This window comes from Artibeus jamaicensis, unplaced genomic scaffold (genome assembly GCF_021234435.1).
Source record: "Artibeus jamaicensis isolate MK-2021 breed Jamaican fruit bat unplaced genomic scaffold, CSHL_Jam_final contig_525, whole genome shotgun sequence".
NCBI lineage: Eukaryota > Metazoa > Chordata > Mammalia > Chiroptera > Phyllostomidae > Artibeus > Artibeus jamaicensis.
In genome coordinates, this window is record NW_026521874.1 from 641747 (window position 1) to 664009 (window position 22263).

Consider the following 22263-nt stretch of genomic DNA (forward strand, 5'->3'; position numbering starts at 1 on the left):
TCCTGCCAACGCAGGGGGACACCTGCAGGCCGGGCCCAGCATACCTTTCACGAGCTTCCCGTCCGCAGCGGCTTTACTGGACGCTGACTCCTTCTTCCCCCCCGAGCCGCCTCTTCCTCCCGCGTCGGCTGGGTCCTCAGCCACACCGTCCTCCCCCAGGTCACTCGGCTTTTCGGGAGCCGACTCCGAAGGAGCCTCTTCTGATGCTGACACAGCCTGCAGACATGAACGTGACCGGACACCACACCTCAGGAAAGGACACCGTCATCACGCAGATCTCCCCCTGGACACCTGCATTCCCAGGCTGCTGTCGCACAGCAGCGAGGAACACGCGCCCCACCCAGGCTCTGAGGGCCTGTGGGACAGGGGAGCGGAGGGGCTGTGGCCAGAGATGTCCCTGGAGGCACGTGAGCCCCCGGAGCTCTGCGCCCTTGTGGGGCCTCCCCGGCCACCTTTTCCTGGGGGACGACGGCCTGGGAACACTGCAGAGTAAGACCGAGGCCGCCGCCCACAGACAGGTCAGTGCTCTTCGGCTGTAGCTGCCAGAGACGAGCGTGACGCAGTCCACCTGGGGCAAGGCCTGCTCCCTGCTCCCTCTGCCCCCGCAGGAGGCCCAGACTGGGCATCTGCAGAGCAGAGGCAGCTAGCAGGAAGGGTGACAAGGACGGGAGGAGGTGCTTCCTGTGGGCGGGCGAGCTGACACTTTACACATCTAATCTTTGTCACCGCACAGGACAGGACCCAGCTTCCATTAAAAGTGCGTAAAAAGTAGTCCACCCAAACCATCCAGTGCTTTTTAGGACATGCTGGACAAGTGACCGACGGCCAGTGAGCTGCGGATGTGAGTGAAGTTTCAACAGAGCTACAGCAAGTTCCGACCGCGAGAGGCGGGACCAGTCAGAGACAGCACAGGCTCATGAGCGTCACACCTGAGAAGGACCGGGAACCGACCAGCACCTCCCAGATGCTGAGAAGGAACAGCACGCTGCACCTGAAGCCACCCCGCCCAGCGCCCGCAGCCCGGACAGACCGGTACCTGCGCGCCGTCGCCCCCCTCCTTCTGCAAGAAGGACTGCTTCTTAAACTCGTAGTAGGCGTTGTACTGGTGCCAGGGCTGCAGGAACTCGAACCTGCCGACAGAGAGGAAGCAGCTGGGTCAGCCACCCGCGCGAGGGCGGCCGCGCCAGCTGTGGCGACAGTGCACCTGCGGGCAGCCAGACGCCGAGTTGCACGGGTTACAGTGACGACCCCGAGGACCTCGACAACCGTGCGGCAGCCAAGAGGAGGCCTCCCCACGGCGGACAAGGAGGACAGGGCATGAGAGGGGGCTGTGCGTCCCCCTCGCAGCACAAGCCCCACCTCAAGCTGTTCCCGCCCCCAAAAAGCACCATCTGATAAAAAGAAACAACGAAACCCCCAGGCCAGGTGTCTACATTTCTGCAGCAGATTCCTGAAAAGTCCAAACTGCCACCTTTTGAGAAAACTCCACCGTTTTTACTTAAAAAAAAAAAAAAAAAAAAAAAGCAAATAAACAAATAAAAAAGTAACACAATTAAAAATACCCCCTGACTTCAAGTAACTTAACAACATAATCAAGAGATGTATTTATCTAAACACACACAGATTAAGAAAACACTAAAAGAGAAATCATGCAGCTGGATTTTTTGAAAAGAAGCCAAGGTGAGCCCCAAACACCAGCAACGCGACCCGCACGGAGCTCGGCACCTCACCTCTGGTCGTTCTTGGCGCGAACGCTGGTCTCAAACTTGAGGCCGTTCCGGGCCACGTACTCAGCCAGCTTGTCGATCACGGGCTGGATGTCTGGGGGCGGGGGGATGATGGCGGCCACGGGGGCGAGAGCACTGCGGGGAGAGGTGGTCTTGGTCACGGGGAGCCCCTCCCTGAAGCACCAACTCACAGACCGCATGCCGGGCACGGACCCCCAGGGTGACTGGCCCACTGACTGGGGCCACGCCACTCACGACAGGGGCCGATGCCTCACTGCCGGTATGGACGCGTCACCGTGCTGCTGTCCCCTCTAACACCCCCAGCACGAGCTAACTCTCCGAAGCCACAGGAGGAGCACAAGGGTTCATTTCTGCTGTGTTTTAAACAGCAAAGGCTGGCTGGCGCGACTTGTCCCGCACCCCCGTCTAACTGGACAGCGGGGTGTCTGTGCTGCCAGGCCGACGCGTGTCGCCTGGTGTCCGACGAGACTCTTGTCAACTGGCAACGGCCCAGCGCTGCACGGAGGGCCCAGGACCAGGTGCTCCCTCAGCCCATGCCCTGGGGTGGAAGCCGGGGCAGTGACAGGTGCTGGGGTCCGGTCACAGGCCCTGCACTCAGCAACCAGGAGAGGCGCCCCCGCCGGTTGTGCGGAGCTGCGGCACCGCCCTGCACGCAGCAAAGGCAGGTCGGGGACGCGGGTGCTGGGGTGCTTCCTGAACCCACCCTTCACGTGCTTACTCCTCACTGCTGAGAGCTGGGACAATTCCCGCTGCCCCGTCAACTCAGTAACTTGGGGATTAATGAATGAATACTCGGGTAACAGAGACCGTCCCCTTGCGCCCCCCCATACCCGCCCACTCCTTCCGCCCAGTTGCAGGAGCAGGCAGGTACCTTGTGGTGATGGTGGTGGAGGTCACCCCGCTACTCGTCTCTGCAGTGGTTTGGGGTGGTGGCGGTGTGGTCCCAGGAGGGGGTGGGGCGGTGGCCGTCACTCCAGTAGCACTGGACACGGCCACCGTGGCCGGCAGGGTGCTGTAGTAGGTGGCCACGTCCACCCCCGGGGGCGGGGGCGCCAGGCAGTAGGTGCCGTCCGGGAAGCACGTAGTAGCTGTAGTACACGGCTGCCGCTGCCGCTGTGGAGCACAGGAGGGGGTGAGGGCGGGGGCGGGCGCGCGGGGGCGGCTGCGTGGGGCCCGCAGTGGAGCAACGGGGGGGCTTGACTGCGTGGTTTCCACGTTTCAGGTGGAAGGGCCAGGCCACATCCAGACGCAGGGCGGGGACGAGACTGAAGCAGCCGGACACGGGTCTGCCTGGGCCAGGCGAGACCTCCCGTCAGATTGTGCTGACGGGGACAGGGGACCCTCTCAAGCAGCACAGCCCGACTGTGTGGCTGCCTGGGTGGGACCTGTCCCCTGGCTGGTGTCCCTATGGCGACCCTGACTCCCCATCCTCCAGGCCTCCTACTTTCTCATGACACACTCACGCTGGAGTCACCTGTCCGACCCTGTGTGTGCCCTGCAGCCAAAGGGTGTGCAGGGGAGACTCACTCAGGAGGCCACTTCGGGCTCCGCTAGTACCAACGGCGATGCACTGCGGCCTCCAGTGCAAGAGCAGCTGGCAGACAGCAGCCCAGGGTTGGACCTTTAGAAGTCCTGTAGGTTCACTCGTGTGTGTGTGTGTGTGTGTGTGTGTAGTATCCCAAACCAGTACTATCATAAAATATTAAGTAGCCTGATTTGGAACTTTCGTGTCTAACCCTGCTGCAGATAAGCAGCTGGGTCTGACTCCAGAGGGCTGATCCTTCTCTTCACTAGAGAGCGGGTGAAGGTCCTCCTAAACAAGGAGCTTTACTCTGACTCTCCATTACTTTAAAGTAGAAGTTTTTACCAACAGTGGAAGCTTTACACCAACCACGGTTTCCTGGAACGTGGGCCCCCAGGGAGACACCAGCACAGGGACCCTGCCTCCTGCCTCAGGTCAGGAGGTGACCTGGGCACTGAGAAGCCAGGGACTCAGCAGGAACTGACTGCACATGTGTAACCACGGTTACACATGAACACTAACTAGTCCACTGCACGCTAAGAGCAGTGGCCCCAATAGCCTGTCCACATGGTCTTCCCCACAGAAACACGCAAGTAGCATGTTGGGGGCAGACGAGGCCACTCGACTCAGGCCAGGACAGCATGTTCATCTGCACCCTCAGCACTCGGCCCGCAGGCCTTGCCAGATGGACAGACTGCCCCGATGCGTCGAACACACGCCCTTCCTACCCAGTCGAGGCCGCTGAATACAGACACATGCTTCTCACAGTGTAAGGTCTCACAATGCCCCCGAGGGGGGGCTGTGTCCCACCCCCCAGAACATCGAGCTCCCGAGGTCCTCCCTTTCCCTACCCCAGGCAGAGATGCCAACGAGGAGAAGATGGGGCGCAGCGAGAGCAGAGTGTGACTCCCCTCGCACAGATGCCCCACGTGGCCCCGAGTCTCTGGGGCAGGGAACAGCAGACTACTGCTTAGGCCACTGTCACATCTCAACCAAGGACAGACATACCTTGTCCTGTCCTGGACTGTCAGCCTCCTGCCTAAGAAAAGCTCAATGCATCTCACATTGGGGCCACAGCCAAGGGGACACATGAATCCCTAAAAACAAAACTGGACACAACTGAGCCTCAAACGACAGCGCATGTCATGCAGCTGCAACTCCATCATTCTTTGTGCAAGTGAGCTGCTCCCGAAACCCAGCGTCTCTCCCTTGGAGGCACTAAGATGCAGACTGACCACCAGCCCCCAAGACCTTCCTGAGGGGTCCGTCCATGAAATGAAGGCAGGGCACTGAACATGGGGGTGCTGGGCCGAGGGCAGGCTGCCTTCCCTTAGAAGCCCCTCCTGCCAAAACCTGGGAAGGCTGGCTCCCATGTGACAGGGGTCCCAGCGCACAGCTGAGCCAGGAAAGGCCCTGCCTCCAGGTGCACAGACACAGCCCAGCCTACGGCAGGCGCCACGTTCTCCTCTGGCTGCAGCCACCACGGGCTGGGAGCCCTGCGGAGAGGAGCAGTGGCAAACGGGATCTTGTCCTTCCCAACACAGTGTCACGATACTTTGCAAGGACACCGGGAGTGTAAGGGTGTCCACACCCCCGACGGCAGCCACGCCCTGCCGTCTGCTGGGCGAGGCGGCACCTCACTGGCCGGCACTGGACACGTTCAGGGCAGTGCCGCCCGAAGTCGAGGACCCCCACCTGAGGCAGCCCCATGAGCCCTGGCTCGCCTCAAGTTCTCCTTCCGTGGGCCATCAGGAGGGGCAGACATCCAGGAGCAGGTTGTCTGTGACGCTGGGCGGCTGTGGCAATGGCAGCGACAGGCCACCTGAGGCCTGAGACCCCGTCTCTCCTGGCCCAGTGCCACCCCCTATGCCCCATGACAGTGCACCTTGCACCCCACATTTCTGACCGTGGCCCCCGCCACGCAGTGACTCACACCTGCCCTGAGCCCCTGCTGGGTTTCACCTCTCCCCCTTTATAAGCTGGCTGCCCAGCGACCGGCTTTAGATCGGAACTCGCTGCTTGGAGAGCTCAGCCCGGTGTTAGGAAAGATCTCTTCCGAGCAAATGGACCTGCTTCCAGAAAAGCCTGCCCCTCGCCACTACTCAGATTCTTCCTCCGTGACCCTCAAGTAGAAAGTTTTAAATGTCTGACCCCATGTTGAGGTGGTGGAGGCTTGTTATATCAAAACAGGTTCTAGAGAGTTCTGGGTGAGTAGGAAGTGGTGTAGACATGTGGCCTGCAGGCTGGAGAGAGGCAGGGCATGTGGAGTGTGGGGTGCAGCCCGCAGAGAGCAGAGCAGCCCCAACCTCCAGGGGGTGTTGGCCGTGAGAGGGGCCCTTTGGACTGGGGCTCTCTGTCCCTGAGCGGGAGGCCGCCTGTTCTGGGACAGTTCTGGAGTCTGCAGGGCAGCAGGGGGGGTGTTTTCTGGAGGAGGTAATGTGGAGCGGGGACGAAGGCTCTCGGGATGGGGGTGGGGGCTGGGGAGCAAGGGCAGGGCCAGGCCAGCGGCTGGACAGCACCGCCCACAGGAGTAGGGGAGGCCGCAGCAGGTACATCGCAGGCAGCCCAGGGTGACCTCCGAGGCCTCCAGCTGCAGGCAGACCCAGTGAGACAGGTGTTCCCTTGAGCACAAAGGAAGGAAATAAAAGGACCAGAGAGCCTGAAGGGAGGGGCCCAGTGGGACGAGTGGGCTTGCTCCGGTTCTGCAGCCTGGAGCGCTGACAGCGGGGCTCGAGCTTTTAAACGGTTAAAAATGAAAGGAAAAGTACCATTCTGTGATGCCAACATTCTATGAAATCCAAATTCAACGCCTATAAATTCAGTTCTGTCGGAGCACCACCACCTCCGCCCCCACCCTGGGACAGCCAGGCCCCAGTGGCAGAGGCAGCAGGAGCCGTAGAGGGGACGCGTTTCCCCTGGACCTGCGGGGGTGGGGGTGGGGTGGGGGGTGTCTGGTCTGCCGACCCAGCTCTGGGGCTTGCAAACCGGCGGGGCCCAAACCACACCCTTGCAGCGCTGCTCGGCTTCCACCTTCCCGACCTGGAGATGACAGAAACCGTCTCCCCGGACGCCGAGAACAGACTGACACAGAAACGACAGGCGGGAGACAGAGACGGCCCAGGGGAGGAAGCGGCTGTCTGCTCAGCAGAGAAGCCAGTGAACAGTGTCCCGAGGCACAAGGGGAGCGCCTCCAGGAAGGGCGGTCAGACTGCACGGCAGGCACTGTGGCCCTCGGGCACTCAGGAGGGCAGGCTGATCGGGTGGCTACACTGAGGTGAGGACGGGGAGAGGGAGCTGACCTGCCCACCACAGTGGCCCTCACTCCTGAAATACCCGGGGACGCCCCTCAGTGCCAGGCCCAGGTGGCTCAGTGTGTCATAAGGCCACAGAAGCCTCCAAACGCCACGTCACAGCAAAGAGCACCCAAGAGCAATTCACAGAAACCTCCAACCAGCAAACCAGTCAGCGGCGAAAGCCAGCCGGTCCCGGCGTCCCCATGTTGGGAAGAGCCACGCCGGGATCTGGTCTGCAAAGGTCACAAAGACAGAGCACGCTCCCCGTGACTTTTATACCAAACCAGTGCTCCTTTCCAACCGCGGTGGGAGAGGCCAGGAAACAGAGCTCTGCTGAAAGTTACTTGCTTATGAAGTTCCAGCCCCTGAGACAAACGGATAAAGAGCTGAGACAAAGGGGGAGCTGTGGCAGCGGGGACTCCCGGCCCGGGGACGGAGACACACCGCTGAGGGCCGCGCTGGCGCGTGCTGTTACAAGAACATGTGGTCCCACGGGCAACACGGTCTGGCTCACCAAACACAGGGGTTCGGGAGTGAAAGGAAGATGTTTTACCGAGCACCTGACTTCCTCTAGCTTCAAAAGTTGAAACCCAAGATAAAAAAGTTTTTTAAAAATACCCTATAATTATGACCTCTTTTCTTTAATGTTCTCCTAACCTTTAGAACCGAATTCTTGATGCGGAAGAACCTCTATCTGCCGTTACGTCACTGTGACTTTTGATTACAAGGTCTGTGTGTCAAACTCAGGAAGGATGAAAACTTATCCCAGTGAGGAACGTGCTCCTGCCCGCACTGCCGCAGCCCCACACGAGGAGTCTGCGTCTGCAGGCGCGAGCCGGGTCTCCCTCGCCACTCACCGCCGCTTTCCCCACGGCGCCAAGGACGCTCCCCCAGTGGCAAAAGTGGCCACTTCTGATGGTGGGGTCTTGGTTCATAGTTTTATTTTCTTCTACTTCTCCTGACTTACAATAAAGCCATTTTTAAAAACGGGCTTGCAAGGTAAGCAAAGCACTTCAAGGTCATGATTTTGCATGGGAAAAAAAGAAAATGCCACACATACAACAGCCAAACCTCACTTAAAAAATGGAGAGAAGCCAAAAATAGCAAGTCAGCCACATGATGTGGTTTAATTCTACTTACGCTATTTATAGGATAAAACATCCAAAAAAAATGAAGTTAGCATTTTATTTTTAAAAAATCACACGCTGTAACACCGGGCAGTATTATTGCTTCCCGCGCAATTAACTGCACTTATTAGACTCTTCTGCAAGGATTTATAGCTGAACAGCAGAAGACAACTAAATCATAACAGAAAATAAAGAACATGAAAGACAGCTCACTGTCATGCAAACAAATGAAACATTCTAGTTTCCCACACCTACATTTAAGGAGTTTCTAGGGGTGTGTGTGGGGCAACCAACTGATGTTTCTCTGACATGTCCATGCTTCTCTCTCTCTCCCTTTCCCTCCAAAAATGAAAAAAGAAAGCACATCACGAGGTGCACCTGTGTGCACCCATTACTAAATAGCCAGTCACATGCAGAAGGGAGAGCTGAGGCCCTCCCTGGGCCAGCTGCGGGCTGAGAGGGCTGGCCCAGGGGACGCCATCGCAGAGACCTGACCCAGCAGCCTGGGGCTGAGAACACAAATCAGGGAATTGCAAAGACTGAGCTCAGGACATGCATTTGGTTTCAAATGAGCAACCTGCGTTTCTGCTGAGGGCAAAAGGCCCCCCGCCACTGCAGACAGGTGGGGCCAGGCCCCACAGAAAGGCAGGACGCATCCCTCGCCTCCGACTCTCTGCCCAGCACCGCCCTCCCCCCCAACAGCCCCTGGGAGCCTCCTGGTCACCCAGGGGTCCTCTCTGAAGACAGGCCTCACTCACAGTCACTGCCCTTGCAGCTCCGTCCGCACACACAGGTCTGGAGATGCCAGGAGAAACCCTGGGTCAAAGGTCTGTGCGTTTTGGGGCCTGAACTTGTTGCCAGCTCGCCCTCCCCGCTGCGCACAAGCCACGGCTGCCCACCTGCTCCCTGCTCTGTGACCACCGAAGAATGGCACATCACCAGGCTGCACCTACGCTTCTTTCGTTTAACCTCTGCAATCATTATACGTTCCAAACTTGTACATGTGAAATAAGTCGACAGCCCCAAAATCTTGATTCTATCCCAAGACACGATTCCAATGTGTCCTGTGCCTTCCTGCTGGAAACCCCATGTTCTCGTGACATCCGCTGTGGCTAGTGCACGGAACACGGGACGTCCCGCCTGCAGAGGCTGCACCCCACAGTCGCAGGCACAGTGACGCCTGGGCAGGGAGCCACAGCCAGCCTTCGTGGCAGTGAGGTCACCCTGAGGATCATTCACACCGCAGCACCTTCTCCCATGGGGCTGTTCCTTTTACGTACTTGACTGTAAAAGCTGCCTCTCTGCTGGGTTATTAGCTTCTGTTTCCCAACTGGACTGTAAAAGCTATTTGTACGTTGGAGAGTCTTTCTGCTTTCTCATCAGTTTTATTTTTTCCCATTAGCTCAATGTGTCTGTTGGCTTAAAACAGATGATTCTCCCCACGCAAGCGCCCTTATTTCCAGAGGATGTTCACACCTGCACTCACGTCTGAATGTGGTTTTGCTACTGGGTCAGTTGGTGCGCCCCCCCTTGAGACCCGTCCTTGTGAAGGGCACGATCCCGGGGTCCTGCCTACCCCCCCCACCTGCACCACTGCCCCCTGCAGACAGCGGGGCCTCTGTCTTCTACCAGCAGTCTTTCTCTTCAACTACTGTTTCCAGGTAACCCCACTGCAATCATGTATTTAATGAAAATTTATGCCAACAGATGACGTTTGAGTGAGAAGACATACCTTTGAAAAGGCAGAATAGAAAATCAATTATTTTTTAAAAACCGTCGTGAAACTGGAGAAGTGACTCCCAGTAACAAAGAGCACACCTGGAATCCAACCGGGGGCACCAGGCGCTGGCCTGGCCTCACCTCGCCAGTCCCCACTGGGGGTGCCCAGCTCCCTCACACCGGCCTGGCCACGGGCCCAGGTCTCAGGATGGCCACCGGCTGGGCCTCATATTCCAAGGGAGAGGATGTCATAGGCCTGCACACTGGGTCTCCTTCAACTGCCGGTGGTCTTGCCTCGGAGGTGTCCCACAGCACCCCCCTGCGCTGTCCTCTTTTCCAGACTCCTCTGACCTCTGCCCGCTGTTTTCTGGACACCAGCGTCTACCTACAGCTAACAGCCAACATATGCGGGAACCTGAGTGAAGTGTTCACCCTCATTTCCCCCTCCTTCCGAGTGGTTTCCCGAGTTGACTGTCAGGATCGGCTCCTGTGAGTCACCTTAAGTGACTGCAGGCGGAGACGGTGGCCAGCCGCAGGACATGGAAGCTGAGAGTAGCTCCGAGGGACCTGTGCGTCTTCGCCGGAACTCTGCCCGCGACCACGTCCACCCTCCCCGCTCTCTCAGCATGGCTCTGGCTCACTCAGGGCCACTGCCCACCCAGCAGAGAGCCGAGTTCCCAGCCTCAGCTGCAGATAAAGGGCTGCGGGACCCGGTCCTGGTTCACGGGAGATAGGGAGTCCCAGGCAAGGCCGCTGGGAGGTCTCAGAAGAGGGGAAGCGTCCCCCAGCCCCTGCCCACCCCCGCAGGGGTCCTCCCCACACTACAGAGGGGGCTGAGGATGGTGATGAGCAAAAGAAGGCCTGGAGGGAGGGATAGCTAAACAAGAGGGTAGGCACCTCCCCCAGCCCTGCGCCGTGCTGCCTGCTTCAGCTCTGGGGACACCCCGCAGTTCCGCTCAGCCCAGCAGCCGGGCAACAGAAGGGGGTGCACCGAGGTACTCACAGTCCGAGGGGTACTCCACGTGCGAGGGCGGGGCAGCCGCGCCATCAGCCGAGGGCGTGGCGGGGGCGGGGCTGTCGGCCTGGGCCTTGCGCACCAGCGCGGCCAGGGGGTGGTCTGGGTCTACCACTTTCAGCGGCTGCGGAAGAAGGGAGCTCAGTCACTAGGTGCCCATGGTCTGTCCACACGGAGCTCTGCAGCACCATGAAGGCCAGCTCGCCTCCAAGCGACACCTGCAGCTTGAGGGGTGCCCTGTACATGCACGCGCATGCGCACGAACATGGACGCAAGCACGCAGGTGCCAATAAGGGGCGCTCACAGTCCACCCTCAGAGAAGCTTCTGATTTCTAATCACCAACAGCATTATAAGCCCAAGCAGTGCGGTTGCAGTGCGCAGCCCTCCCGCCCTGGTCAGGCCCCCGCCTGCCGCTGAGACATGAGCAGAACCCCCGAGGACCCTGGCCCAACCGTGGGGTGTGTACGTGCTGCCTGTGTGAGGATGCTGAGCAGCCCCTGCACAGTGGGGACGGGTGGGGGGGCCAGACAGAAACCCAGCTTTAGGAGACAGGCTGGGTCTCTGGGTCCCGGAGCGCGCCCGGCCCATCGCAGTGGCTCCGCACAGAGAGGGCGTGGCCTCCTCCCGCACAGCACAGGCACAGTTAGAGTGAACGTGGTTTGCTCCTGTGCTTCAAACAACAGGGCGAGCGAAACAGACCCAAGCAAAAGAAGAGCAACATGGAGGCCGGCAATGACAGACTAAGACACAGCCCTTCTACGGAAGGTGGGCTTGCTAAGCACGTTCTGAAGTTAAATTCGCAGAGGCTCTGCTCCGGGGCGAAGGCAAACCTTCATCAGCTCCTCCAGGCGGTCGCACTTCCTGGACGCAAAGAGGGACGGGTGCAGGTAACTGCCGTCGCCCTCGTCCTCGTCGTCCTCGTTGTCCGAGCTGGCCCCCGGCTCTGCAGTGGAGAGGAGGCCCGCGTGAGCTTCACAGGGGACTCGGGCGTGGGGTGGAACCAGGTCGCGTTTCAGTGACCTGCCCCAAAACACCTTTGGAAACACTACAAATGCTGACAAGCAAGGTGCTTGGCAGAAAGCCAGGCGGAGGGGTCCTGGCCGGCTGCTGGCTTCCCGCCAGCGAGCACTAGCCCAGGGCTGTTGTGCAAAGCAGGCAAAAGTCTTATCAGTTTGTGAAAGGTGAGGTAACAGCAACAGGCATTTTTAAACTACCACACACACAGAGACAATGAGAGCTGCAGTAAGATGTATACAACTGCTTTTGAAAGCCCCATCTCAGAGGAAGGGAAACAAGGGGGGGCTGATGTGTGTGGAGACCTGTCACCGGTGGGTGTGGTCCCAAACGGAGTCCACGGGGTGGACTCCAGACTTGACACTGTTCTCAGCACAACAGCTCAAGGCCGAGACAAGCACGCAGGAGAGCAGAGTCAGCAGTCAGCCTGCGTGCGTGTGGCTGGGGAGCCTGCAGCTTTCTCCAGGAACCCCTGGCAGCCAGGTGGGGAGGGGATGGCCTTGAACCCAGGGGGTTAGTTCTGACGGCATCAGTAGTTCACTGTTTCTCCAAATGTTAATTAGGACTCATCTCTCTCCCGACTCCTCGAGAACAGCCTCTCGTGTGCATGCAGGAGGAGTGGTGGGTTCACCATCCCCCTCGTGGCAGGTGGCACAGACGCGGGTGAGCGCTTCCACAGCCCTATAACGGCCCCCCTGCTCCCCTCGCACGGCAAAAAGGGCCCTGGCTTCACATACTTTGCTTCTCTTCGCCTCTGCCCTCAGCCAGCACCGGGTAGCGCCCCTCCTTCATGGCTTTCTGGATGAACTTGTAGTAGGGGTTGAGGTAGTGGTCGAAGCGCAGGAAGTCGAACTGCGAGTTCCGGGCCTGCCTGGCCTTCAGCATGATCTCAAACTGCGCGCCCTGCCTGCACACGAAGCGGGCGGTGCGCTCGATGATGGCGTGCATCTTGGCTGTGGGCGGCTGGGGAGAGACACACTCATGTCATTGGCCGCAGCACTCAAAACACAGAAACGAGCCTGGACTCCCCGGGGACTGTGAGGCGGAAGGAATCCCCACCGGGAGGGCCCGGTCTGAAGATGGGCACTGGCCTCCGTTCCTGAATTCCGCACTGTCCAGTGGGCAAGCCCTCGCCTGCCAAGGCAGGCCGCCCGAGCCTGAGCAGAGCTGGTGGGAGGCGGCCTGTTTCTGCACCGCTGCCAAACCAAAGCACATCCGCAGAACAAGCGCCCTTCACCTGGGCCCCAGGTGGGGCGCAGGGGCGTGAGTCCTCACAGGGTGCGGACAACCTCGCGTGTGCATCTGCATTTTCAAACAAGTTTCTCAAGCATTTGAAAATCACTCCTTTCTGTTTCTCAGCTGGAACAAGTTTTTACAGCTGGGACACCACTCTTCTAAGCACGTGAAGAGAGGCACATGCTCACTCCTAGGCCCTCCTTCTGGACCCGAATGTTCTTCCCTCTGCTCCCTGAGACATGGCTTGTGGCTGCAGGTCACAGACACCCCCACGCAAAGCACTGGGCCCTGTATGGCAGCGGACAGGCTGGGGCCACGTGACTGGGCAGGCTCCCACAAGCCACCGCCCTCCTGCACCAGCGCCCGTCTCCCCCGCCCCCTGTGCCCTCGGCACGTCCTGCCACGCAGCTGGTCAGACTAAATGCCAGAAGCCACACGTCCACATACTTGTGATGAAGAGCTAACCTCAGGAAATTACACGCCAATAAAGTGGGAAAGTATCCTCATTAAAAATGGGCATTAAGCTGCTCATTGCAATTTCATAAAATGTAAACGCCTTAAATCTGAAATTAATCCCTAGCTAACAATGCCCTTCACACTTAAGTAGGACGAATGCCTGCGGTCAAAGTTGTTTCCCCATCCCAAGGTAACCTGGACGCACGTCACAGGCCCACGCTGCGCACAAACGCGTGGGCCCGATGCAGCCTCACAGACTCTGCCTGACGGAAGGTGAGTCTCTGAAACAGTGTATTTCACACACGGGGCCGTGATGAATGGCCACTTCAGACCCATGCCCTTCAATGAACACGCGCCATCCCCCAAGCACGGAAGGGGCACCCGCTAGTCTAAAATCTCTCACGAGTAGGCCCCCATGATACAAGGCCAAGCAAGTGTAAGGGAAACGTGTGTGAAACCCATGGAAACACCCAGAAAGGGCCGACCGAGCACCTTCATGGGAAGCCGTGCTGCCTTGAGACTCTTTAGGCTTCCGCGTGGCCAAGGGTCCACCCCGCTCCAACTGCGCCTCAGTCTTGCATCAGCTGGGAGACCGGAGAGCCCCTCCCCTCCCCTCCCGGCCCAGACGCCCAGTCCAGTGACTGTGCTCTGGCTGCCCCCTTCCCTTCAGCGGAGAAGGGGTGGAGCGTGGTCTCCCTCCGCGGGCTCGCACGGAACTGTAAAGCACAGGCTCCTGTGGCACAGGCGCAACAGCACTGGGCCCCCATGGCCAGCCCCTCGTCATGCGCGGGGCCGGGACGAGCGGGACCGGGGCAGAAGTGCACCTACCAACTCCACGTCGGGCGGCACGTTCAATCCCGAAGGGGCGACGAAGGGCTCCTCGTTCTCATCTACGTTTTCAGCCTCATTTTTTTCTGTATAAAAAGGAAACACAAAACTTCAGAGGTGCGCCAGGCACCCACCCACAGTAAACAACAATGCGGGGGGCACGGTGCTTGGCTGGCCCTCCCCCTTTTTTGTGTCATTTTCTCCAGAAGCGCTCTCCCATTTTCCATCCTGTCCCACCACAAGCAAGCAAAACCGCCTTGGCAAACCCCACGGCGGGGGTGGAGAGGGTTGTGGCAGAAGGAGCGTGCCCGAGGCCGCGGCGGAAGGCTGCAACTCGGGGCAAGTGCCCTGCTGAGCCTCCCCTTTCAGGGCTGGGTGCAGTCTGGGGATTCGGGGTGTGGTGTGTGTGCCACCGGCACGGCCACTCAGGCACACCACGTGCAGGGCCCTGTCCCCCAGCCTCTCTGGTCTGTGTGCTGAGGCCCCCACCATGCCACTCTGAGTCCCCAGCGTCCCCAGAGGACTGGTCTCTCCACTGAGCTGTACAGCTTCGACTACTCCTCTGCACAGAACCGCCCTCCCTCACCAACAGGCAGCGTGTCCTTCCCGTCTGTGGCCCTGCCTCGGTGTCTGCTGAGCTCTATCTACGAAGCACCCCCCACAACAACCTTCTGACTCCAAGGTGCCTGCACATGCCTGTCATTCAGATGCTCGCCAGTTTAACAAGGTGTAGGAGGTGCACACAGACACAGAGAACCTGGGAAAGCAAACTGTTCGGATTTCCACTCCACTTTGGGTTTTCTTTCAAAGGAGATGACACTAAGCGAGCACGAGCTCTTCATCAAAATGAATGATCCGTCATGCCTGCGTGGCCCCTTGAGGAGCTCAGTGATCCCAAAGGCCTCTTCCCATCTGAGCTCATTCTTCTGGGAGCCCGGTGGGGGGCGTGGGGGTGGGGGGGTGGGGAGTCAGCAGGTTCCGCATGTGATGAAATGTGGGGGGATTGTAAATCCCTACAAAGTAAGAGCTACCTAATGCCATTTTCTGCGTAGGCAGCCTGGTTCAGGAGCGTAGGCAGCAGCCTGGGGGTCAATGGATACGTACTAACAATGAACAGGATGAACATCTAAATGCTAGGACCCAGGCTAGAAACACTGTCTGCAAAAGGGGAGAGGAGTTCACCGCACGGAAATGCAGCTGCCATCGGAACACTCCCGTTGTTGCCAGAAGGCTTCGAAATCGTCAAAAATGTCAGGGCAACACAGTAATTCTGAAAACCAAGAACGCTCAGATGTGTTTATGGCTCAGGACGAAAAAAAACGTATGTTTTTATCTGAGAATGAAGCCGCACTGAAGTGTGATGGCCGCCAGTGGCGCTGGGTCTCCACGGCACTGCGTTCCGTGTGTCAGCGCACACGCGTGTGTGGTGTTATTCACACATGGGGCGTTTTACCTGCGTCAGTGCAAAGCTAAACATGAAAGTCAAGCTGTCTCACATGGGCCCACCTTCCATTACAAATTAACCACAGAGCTGGAAAAACAGTTTCTCCTTTGGTTTGCTCACTCTTCTCCTCATTTATTTATTCATTTTTTACCTACCACAAAATCTAAAAAAATTAATCAGTATATAAAGCAAAGTTCTGTGGCTATGATTACAGAACAAATAACAACACAAAACACTAAAGAGCCCTGCCTGGTGTGGCTCAGTGGATTGTGCACAGGCCTGTGGACCGAAAGGTCACTGGTTCAATTCCCAGTCACCGTTCATGCCCGGGTTGTGGGTCAGGTCCCCAGTAGGGGACATGTGAGAGGCAACCAATCAATGTATCTGTCCTGCATTGATGTTTCTCTCCCTCTCTTATTCTCTCTAAAAATAAGTAAATAAAGTATTTAAAAAATACTACAGAGAACTTTGTGTTAAAGAGAAAGCATACTAAAACTTGGAAGAGAAACCAGGTCACATGTAAGTCCTTAAAATACAACCCCCAAAACCAAGTTGGACAGTATTAGCCCAATAATCACAACGAGACAGTGGTTGAAAACCATGAACAGGGGCCGGCAACCTCCCCCTTCGAGGCCGGCGAGCACGTCCGCCTAGCTCCTGGGGGCACAGGGTCCCCGCCCCAGCCGCTCGGCTGAGGAGTCAGCTGTTCCAGGGGACCTCACGGACACGTGCCACCTGGGCCTTCACTCGGGACCTGCCGATCCCTAACCTGGAATGTTAAGAAACCAACAGTATGCATTTTCCCAAAAACAGCCACCTGATCTTGCAAAAGACAAGCGGCCTTCACACATTTCAGTTCTTCTCCGTGAAAGGACGACCTGTACTCCCCCATCCCCCTGATCCAAACACCGCATGTCTAAGGCGGGTGCAAGGCAGGGGCTCAGAGATGGGACAAGGTGGAAGCAGCCCAGGACGCCAGGATGGATGACTAATCTGGGTAAAGAAGCGTTTCCTTCTTACATGAAGGACCTTTCCAGCAATGGGTCCAAAAGTCGATATGCAAGATGTTAAACACCTTAGTGGGGCTTTAACTGAATAGAGTGAACATTAGGTTTGAAAGTCTCTTTACAAGCTCACAGAACAGGGCCACGTGACAGTGGCTGTTCTGTCCACCAAGTAAGGAGCAGGATGGGAGGAAGGGCAGCAGGGGATGCGTCCACTCCCCACGGTGCCACCAGGCCACACCCCCATTGAGGGTGGAGAACCCAGGCAGCGGCGCCTCCGCAGGGCAGACAGTCTTTCACTGCAGCACGGCCACTGTCCCTTCACACTTGGTAGGTGTGCTACGCAAGGAGCCAATGAAGGCCCAGATGACAGGTTTAGATAGCCCTCGGGTCACACCCTGAGGGACGTGGCTCCAGTCTACAAACATGGGTTTCTCAAGCCACATCTCTTCCTCTCTGTTGAAGGACGCCCTCGGCAGAGCGGCCTGTCCTTAACGCCACAAGCCCGTGGCCTCGTTCCTGATCCTCAAGGACCGATGGCTGTGCGAGGCCGTGGCAGCAGTGCTCTCAGGGCCGACCACAGCAGCTGAGGACAGGCCCCCTGACTCCGGGACTCCAGACAGCGCAGCAGCACTTTCTCTGACCCACAGCTCGACAGTTGAGCCAGAAAAGCACCAGTTTAAAATCTTTCCTCTTATGTAAACATTACCGTAAAATGCTGTGCTCTGAGCATGTGTCCTGCTAAGCCTGAGCAGAACACCTTCGCTGTGTTCTGTGTCGTCGTCACCAAGCCTGTCTGTTCAAAGCCGGGAGAGCAAACCCTGCAGACAGGCACCCGCTGCCACTTTAGAAACAGAAGCCAGGTGAGGTCCAGTTCCTGAACCTCAGAGAAGGGAATAACCCTAGACCCAATGTGGAGGATGGAAGTTGGAGTCCACTTTCCACCCCCACGAGCAAGTCACGTTCTGGTTCTTAGCAGTGTTTGCCCTACGAAGGAAACCCACCCACGCTCTCCCCCTCGCCATGACGGTACGCTGACAGTGCTGAGACTCTGCCCTGTGAAGACGTCCCCCTCACATACGGAGAACGTGACCCCAGAGCCGGCCCCGCCTCCCTCTCACCTCTCTGTTTAGAAGGCTCCTCCTCCTCGGTTGGCTCGGACGGGTCGTAATAGTCACTCCCGTAAGTGAATCCCACCGCGTTGTAGCTCCCGTCCTCCGCCAGGGCCTCACTCAGGCGCTTGTATTCCTCCTCTTGAATAAAAACGGGAGCTTTATTAACAGAATGGAACTTTACTGAGGAAAGTTTCACATTCTCCTAAAGTCGTAGCTATCAGTTAAAGCATACAACACGCTTTTTCAACCTCTTTTTGAGGCAACAGTGTTTTTAACAACTCCCCTGACACCTATTGGTGTGTACTTCTGCCAGTACATGTTTACCCCAGACCGCAGAACACGCGTCTTGCGTGGGAAATGTCTTCCTGCTAAGAAATCTGGGGATTAAGAACCGCATTAAAGGTTGTGAAGGCAAAGACAAGGACATGGACTTCGGTGTATACGATACTGTCAAAGAAGGACAGTTAAAGAGCTGGGTTTGTCTGTCAAACCCAGTCTGCCCTCAAAAGGCTGGGAAAGTCTCTGTGGCTCTACATATAAACTATCCTGAGGTCCTCCCAGAACGCAAAGACGCCTGCTTTCCAATCCACGGGGTACTGTCAAGATAATATCAGAAAGAGTGAGTACAAAAAAACGAATGGGAGCAAATCGAATTCAAATACTTAAAAACTGTCAAACGCTTGTTGCCGCAGCAGGTTTTCTTGAGCAGTACCTTGCCTCGCCTCCTCCTCAAGCAAGTCCGTATGCAAGGCTAAATACCTCTCTTCATCACACAGGGCCTCTACTCGCGCCTCCTCTTCCGAGAGCTGGTGGTCTCTGTTCCAGGTGGCGTGCGCAGCCTCGTACTCGGACAGGTCGTGCAGGTGGCCACGCCCGTCGTACCTGCAATGCGGACGCGCTGGTCAGAGGGGAGGAGTGAATGGCTGCTTGCTTTGTGTGTGATCTCACATAGATACTTACCAATTAAAGCAAATCAAACTAATTTCAATAAACATAAAAGCTCTTCTCAGATTTGTATCTCATTTGTCTAGTCACCTACTTGTAAACTCAAGTTATCTTAACAAAGCCTCAATTCTTTGCTAGGATATCAGAAAACTTACAGTTAAAGGCAAACAACCCTTTAATAGCATAACTGGTAGGTCCACTCCACTGGCAGTTCCTACCCTGCCATTAACGGTTTGGTCAACTAGGCAATGCCATTTGCAAAATAAAATTTTCTGAAAAGTCAAATATCATAGCTTACATTCACACAAACCGAATACATAAATACCTATCCGTAAGAACCAAACGGTCGAACTTTCCTCGCTTCTCTCTGCTAGTCCCGAACTCTCAGGAGAGATCTTCACCAAAGAAACTTGCGTCCATGGGAGGTAAAATCTGGGCTAGGCTGGCCCCTAGCCACTTGGCTGAGGAAATAAGTGCTGGTTATGTGGTAGAGAGACACACGTACATAGGAACAGTGACAGGTGCATGCAGTTCAAGGAGGTTCACCGGGGCAGAGCAAGCGCGGTTCCCCTCTGAGCGTCACCCCTCCCACCCCAGGTCCCTGTGCTGCAGGGCCTACAGGTCCTTCAGCCACATTAAGGGCAAGAGAAGGTGTAGCTTTCCGCTCTATCTTTCACATAACGATTCAAGGAGATGCTGCCAATGTGCAATTTCTGGGTAATAAATGAGTGAGTTTCACTTCAAACACTCATCTTCAGGGTCACAGAAACAAATACTGAGAGTCAAACAAAAGTCTGCCTAATTTTTAATGCTGACTTTTGTAATGGAGACCCCAGAAAAGACATTGACAAGAAAAAGGGCCAAAACTTGCAGAGTAGCCAAGTGATGACATTTTATTAAATTTCAAAACTACTTTTACTTTGCTGTAAACCTCCTTAACTTACACATGTAGTTCATTACTGAAAACTACCACACGTGCGCATGTGCAGCGTTTGCTCCCCCACCGGCTTTGGGGGACCTGACTGGAGTCACGCACGGAGCGATACGGAAAATTGCCCAACTTCAGTAGCAACTGTCACAAGGAACACTCTGGAAGGGCAAGCGCCCGACAACCCAGGAGCGCAGTGGCATCGTTCAGTGGCAACCGCGAGGCGAAGGTACAGTGGCCTGAAGGCTGGGGCCGCGAGTCCCGCCTGACCCGGCCGCCTCCCTGCTCGAGTCTTCACGTTGTCTATCACTAACTCCAAACGGAAACGCCAGGGACGGGGAGGCCTACGGGTCACTGCGTCCATCCTGGCCAGCCCAGAGTCATCCCTACAGTCACGGTGCAGGGCTGTGCAGAATCCAGGTTTAACTGTCTTAAACGACGGGCTTCCTTCGATCCAGAGCGTCCCACAGTTTTAACAGCTGGTGACAGTGGGCTTTTCATTTTCAGTCCGGGCCCAGAAGTGCAGTTGCCAAAGGGGCCAAAAGCCAAACCGATTAGCAAAAAGCCCGAGTTGGGGAGAAGAGGAGGGGGCCTGAAAACATTGGGGGGCGGGGAGCAAACGACCTACATCATGCAACGTCACCCTTTTCGAATCAAACATCTTTAGACACCCCGATTTCCGCAGGGGCCCCTCCGCCTAAAAGGGCTGGGCGCCCCCCCGCAGGGTGGTTTTCTGAAGCAGGTTTGATTGGAAAAGAAGTACATCTGCCTCCCGCGGCCTCCCTTCCGAGCCGGTGAAACCCGCCCTAAGCACAGGGCCGGTCGCCCTCCGATGGGCGCCGACTCGCTCCGCCAGCACCTGTCAAACTCTCCGACAGCGCGGCTGGGGGAAGGGCCGGGCGAACCACGCGTCGGGCGCCTGCACCACTCCGGCGCTCCCAGCGCCTCCAGGCTCCCGCTCCGGGTCCACGAGCTGCTCTGACCGCGGCCTCGCGGGGCGGCGTCCCGGGCCCAGCGCGAGCCCGGGGCCCGGGGCTCCGGCAGCTCCCACCGCGGGCAGGGGCCAACCGGAGCCCAGCGGCAGGGCGCGGGTCGCCCGGGGCTGCGGCGACAGACGCGGCGACTCCAGCCAGAGCCTTAGGGCCGGTTTCACCGTCTCCCTCCTCCCAACACCGGGGGGCTGTGGGACAGGGGAGGGGTTCCCAGGATCCCTGCTGGCTCCAAAACACCCCTTTCGAGTCCTGGCCATCCAGTCAACATCAGACGACATCAAGCGGGCGCGGGAAAAGGAGGACCGACGGGTGAGGAGGAACCGACCTGTCGATGAGGATCTTCTGGTCCCCCATCCAGGGGATGAGGTGCTGTCCCTGCTCCTGGGCCAGGGCCCGCTCATCGTCCCGGAACAGCTTGCACGCATAGCCGAAGACCAGCAGCTCCACTCGGTTCCCCCCACCGCCGGCTCCGCCGGGCCCGGCCTCCTCCTTCGCGCCACTTTTCCTCTCGGCTTTGGCACGGCCGCCGCTCGCGCCGTACATGACAGCGTCCCCGGCGACCAGGCTGGCCCTGTCGTGCACCGTTGTCCCTGATGCCTCTCCCCGGCCTGCCCCTCAGTCAAGAGCGCCGCATCCAGGACCCAACCTCGACACGGCCGCCATAGCGGGCAACAAAATGGAGGAAGCGGTACTTCCGGCGAAGGGCGGCCCCACTTCCGGTGAGCCTGTGCAGCAGATTCGCCCAACGCTTGGAGCCCTTTGAGCCGCTAGGAAGTGTTTTGACTGCAGCCCTTTTCATTCGGAGGCACCTCCACGGCAGGAGATTTTGTGTTCGCGAGAGAGTGCGTCTTTACTGTCGGCTTTTTCAGGCCGTTGGGAGCGATGACGAAAGTGCGGTGCCGGATCATGCCCCGCCTTTCCAGGGGCTGGGAGGAAAAAGGGCGGACCCTGCAGTGGCCGCGGGCGGGGCTCTGGGGGCCCGGGCGTTGAGGGCTCGGAGCCTGGGAAGCCAGGGTTCCGGGGAGCCTGGGGGGACCGAGGGGATAGGGGGACTCTGGGGGGCAGGATCTGTGGCTTTGGGCCCCTCTGGGGCCGCTGCCGCCGGGGGGGACATGCAGTATCTCTGGCTGGTTCCGGAGCTACCTACGCTGGTGGCCCCGGGCTGCTTTGAACTTTCCCTTGGGGTCCGGGAAGGGGTGGTAGGGGCCAAGGCTCCCAGCCAAGCTCCAATGCTCCTCGGACCTCCTGGAGCCCGGGAAGAGATGCTTTCCGACCCTGTGCAGGGCTTCTCCCGCCTGGCTGGGGGCTGGAAGACCTGGGTCCCACCTCTAGCTCCGAGTTCCGGGCCCGCGAGCCCTGTTCTGTGCCTCAGTTTCCTCGTGCGTGAAACGGCCACGGGACAGCGCCATCTCCAGAAAGTTGCCGGGCAACTTGCAGCCGCGCTCAGGAACCCTGGGCTTGCTGCTCTGCCCTGGGCTGGAAGCAGGAGACAGGGTAGGGAGAACTCTTGAGACCTCACTGCTGGTTGCTGACCAGCGGCTAGCCTCCTGGTTGCCAGGAAAGCCCTTTTAGCGCTTAGGCGGGATGGATAGTAAACCCAGGGAGCGGGGAGGCTGGAAACCTCTCTCACCCACTAACTCAGCAGTCCAGAACCTGGTCGGATAAGATTGCCAGGTGTTCCAATGGCACGAGAAACACGGTGTCAGCACGAGAGGAGGGATCGCCCTGAAATTAATTCTATGTATCGTTCCCACTGTCTGGGAAGGAAAGCTTTTGAAACTATGTATCTATCCCAAGGCCTGGGAAGAAAGGGGAGGGGTTCCACGGTGCCCAAAGGAGAAGCCCACAAAAAGCCCATAAAATACCTTTGGTTGAT

The 22263-nt window shown here is 57.8% G+C and overlaps 1 protein-coding gene across 1 annotated transcript in view; it reads right to left on the reverse strand.

The window, feature by feature from the left end:
• Positions 1–21061, reverse strand: part of SFSWAP (splicing factor SWAP) — a 37998-nt gene extending 16937 nt beyond the window's left edge. Inside the window, 12 exon segments of the mRNA XM_053669818.1 lie at positions 45–216; positions 1037–1130; positions 1731–1862; positions 2620–2822; positions 2824–2861; positions 10413–10548; positions 11256–11368; positions 12177–12402; positions 13960–14045; positions 17529–17660; positions 18235–18404; positions 20713–21061. Coding sequence (XP_053525793.1) covers positions 45–216; positions 1037–1130; positions 1731–1862; positions 2620–2822; positions 2824–2861; positions 10413–10548; positions 11256–11368; positions 12177–12402; positions 13960–14045; positions 17529–17660; positions 18235–18404; positions 20713–20930 — 1720 coding nt within the window. The 5' untranslated portion in view covers positions 20931–21061.
• Between the last annotated feature and the right edge of the window lie 1202 nt (positions 21062–22263).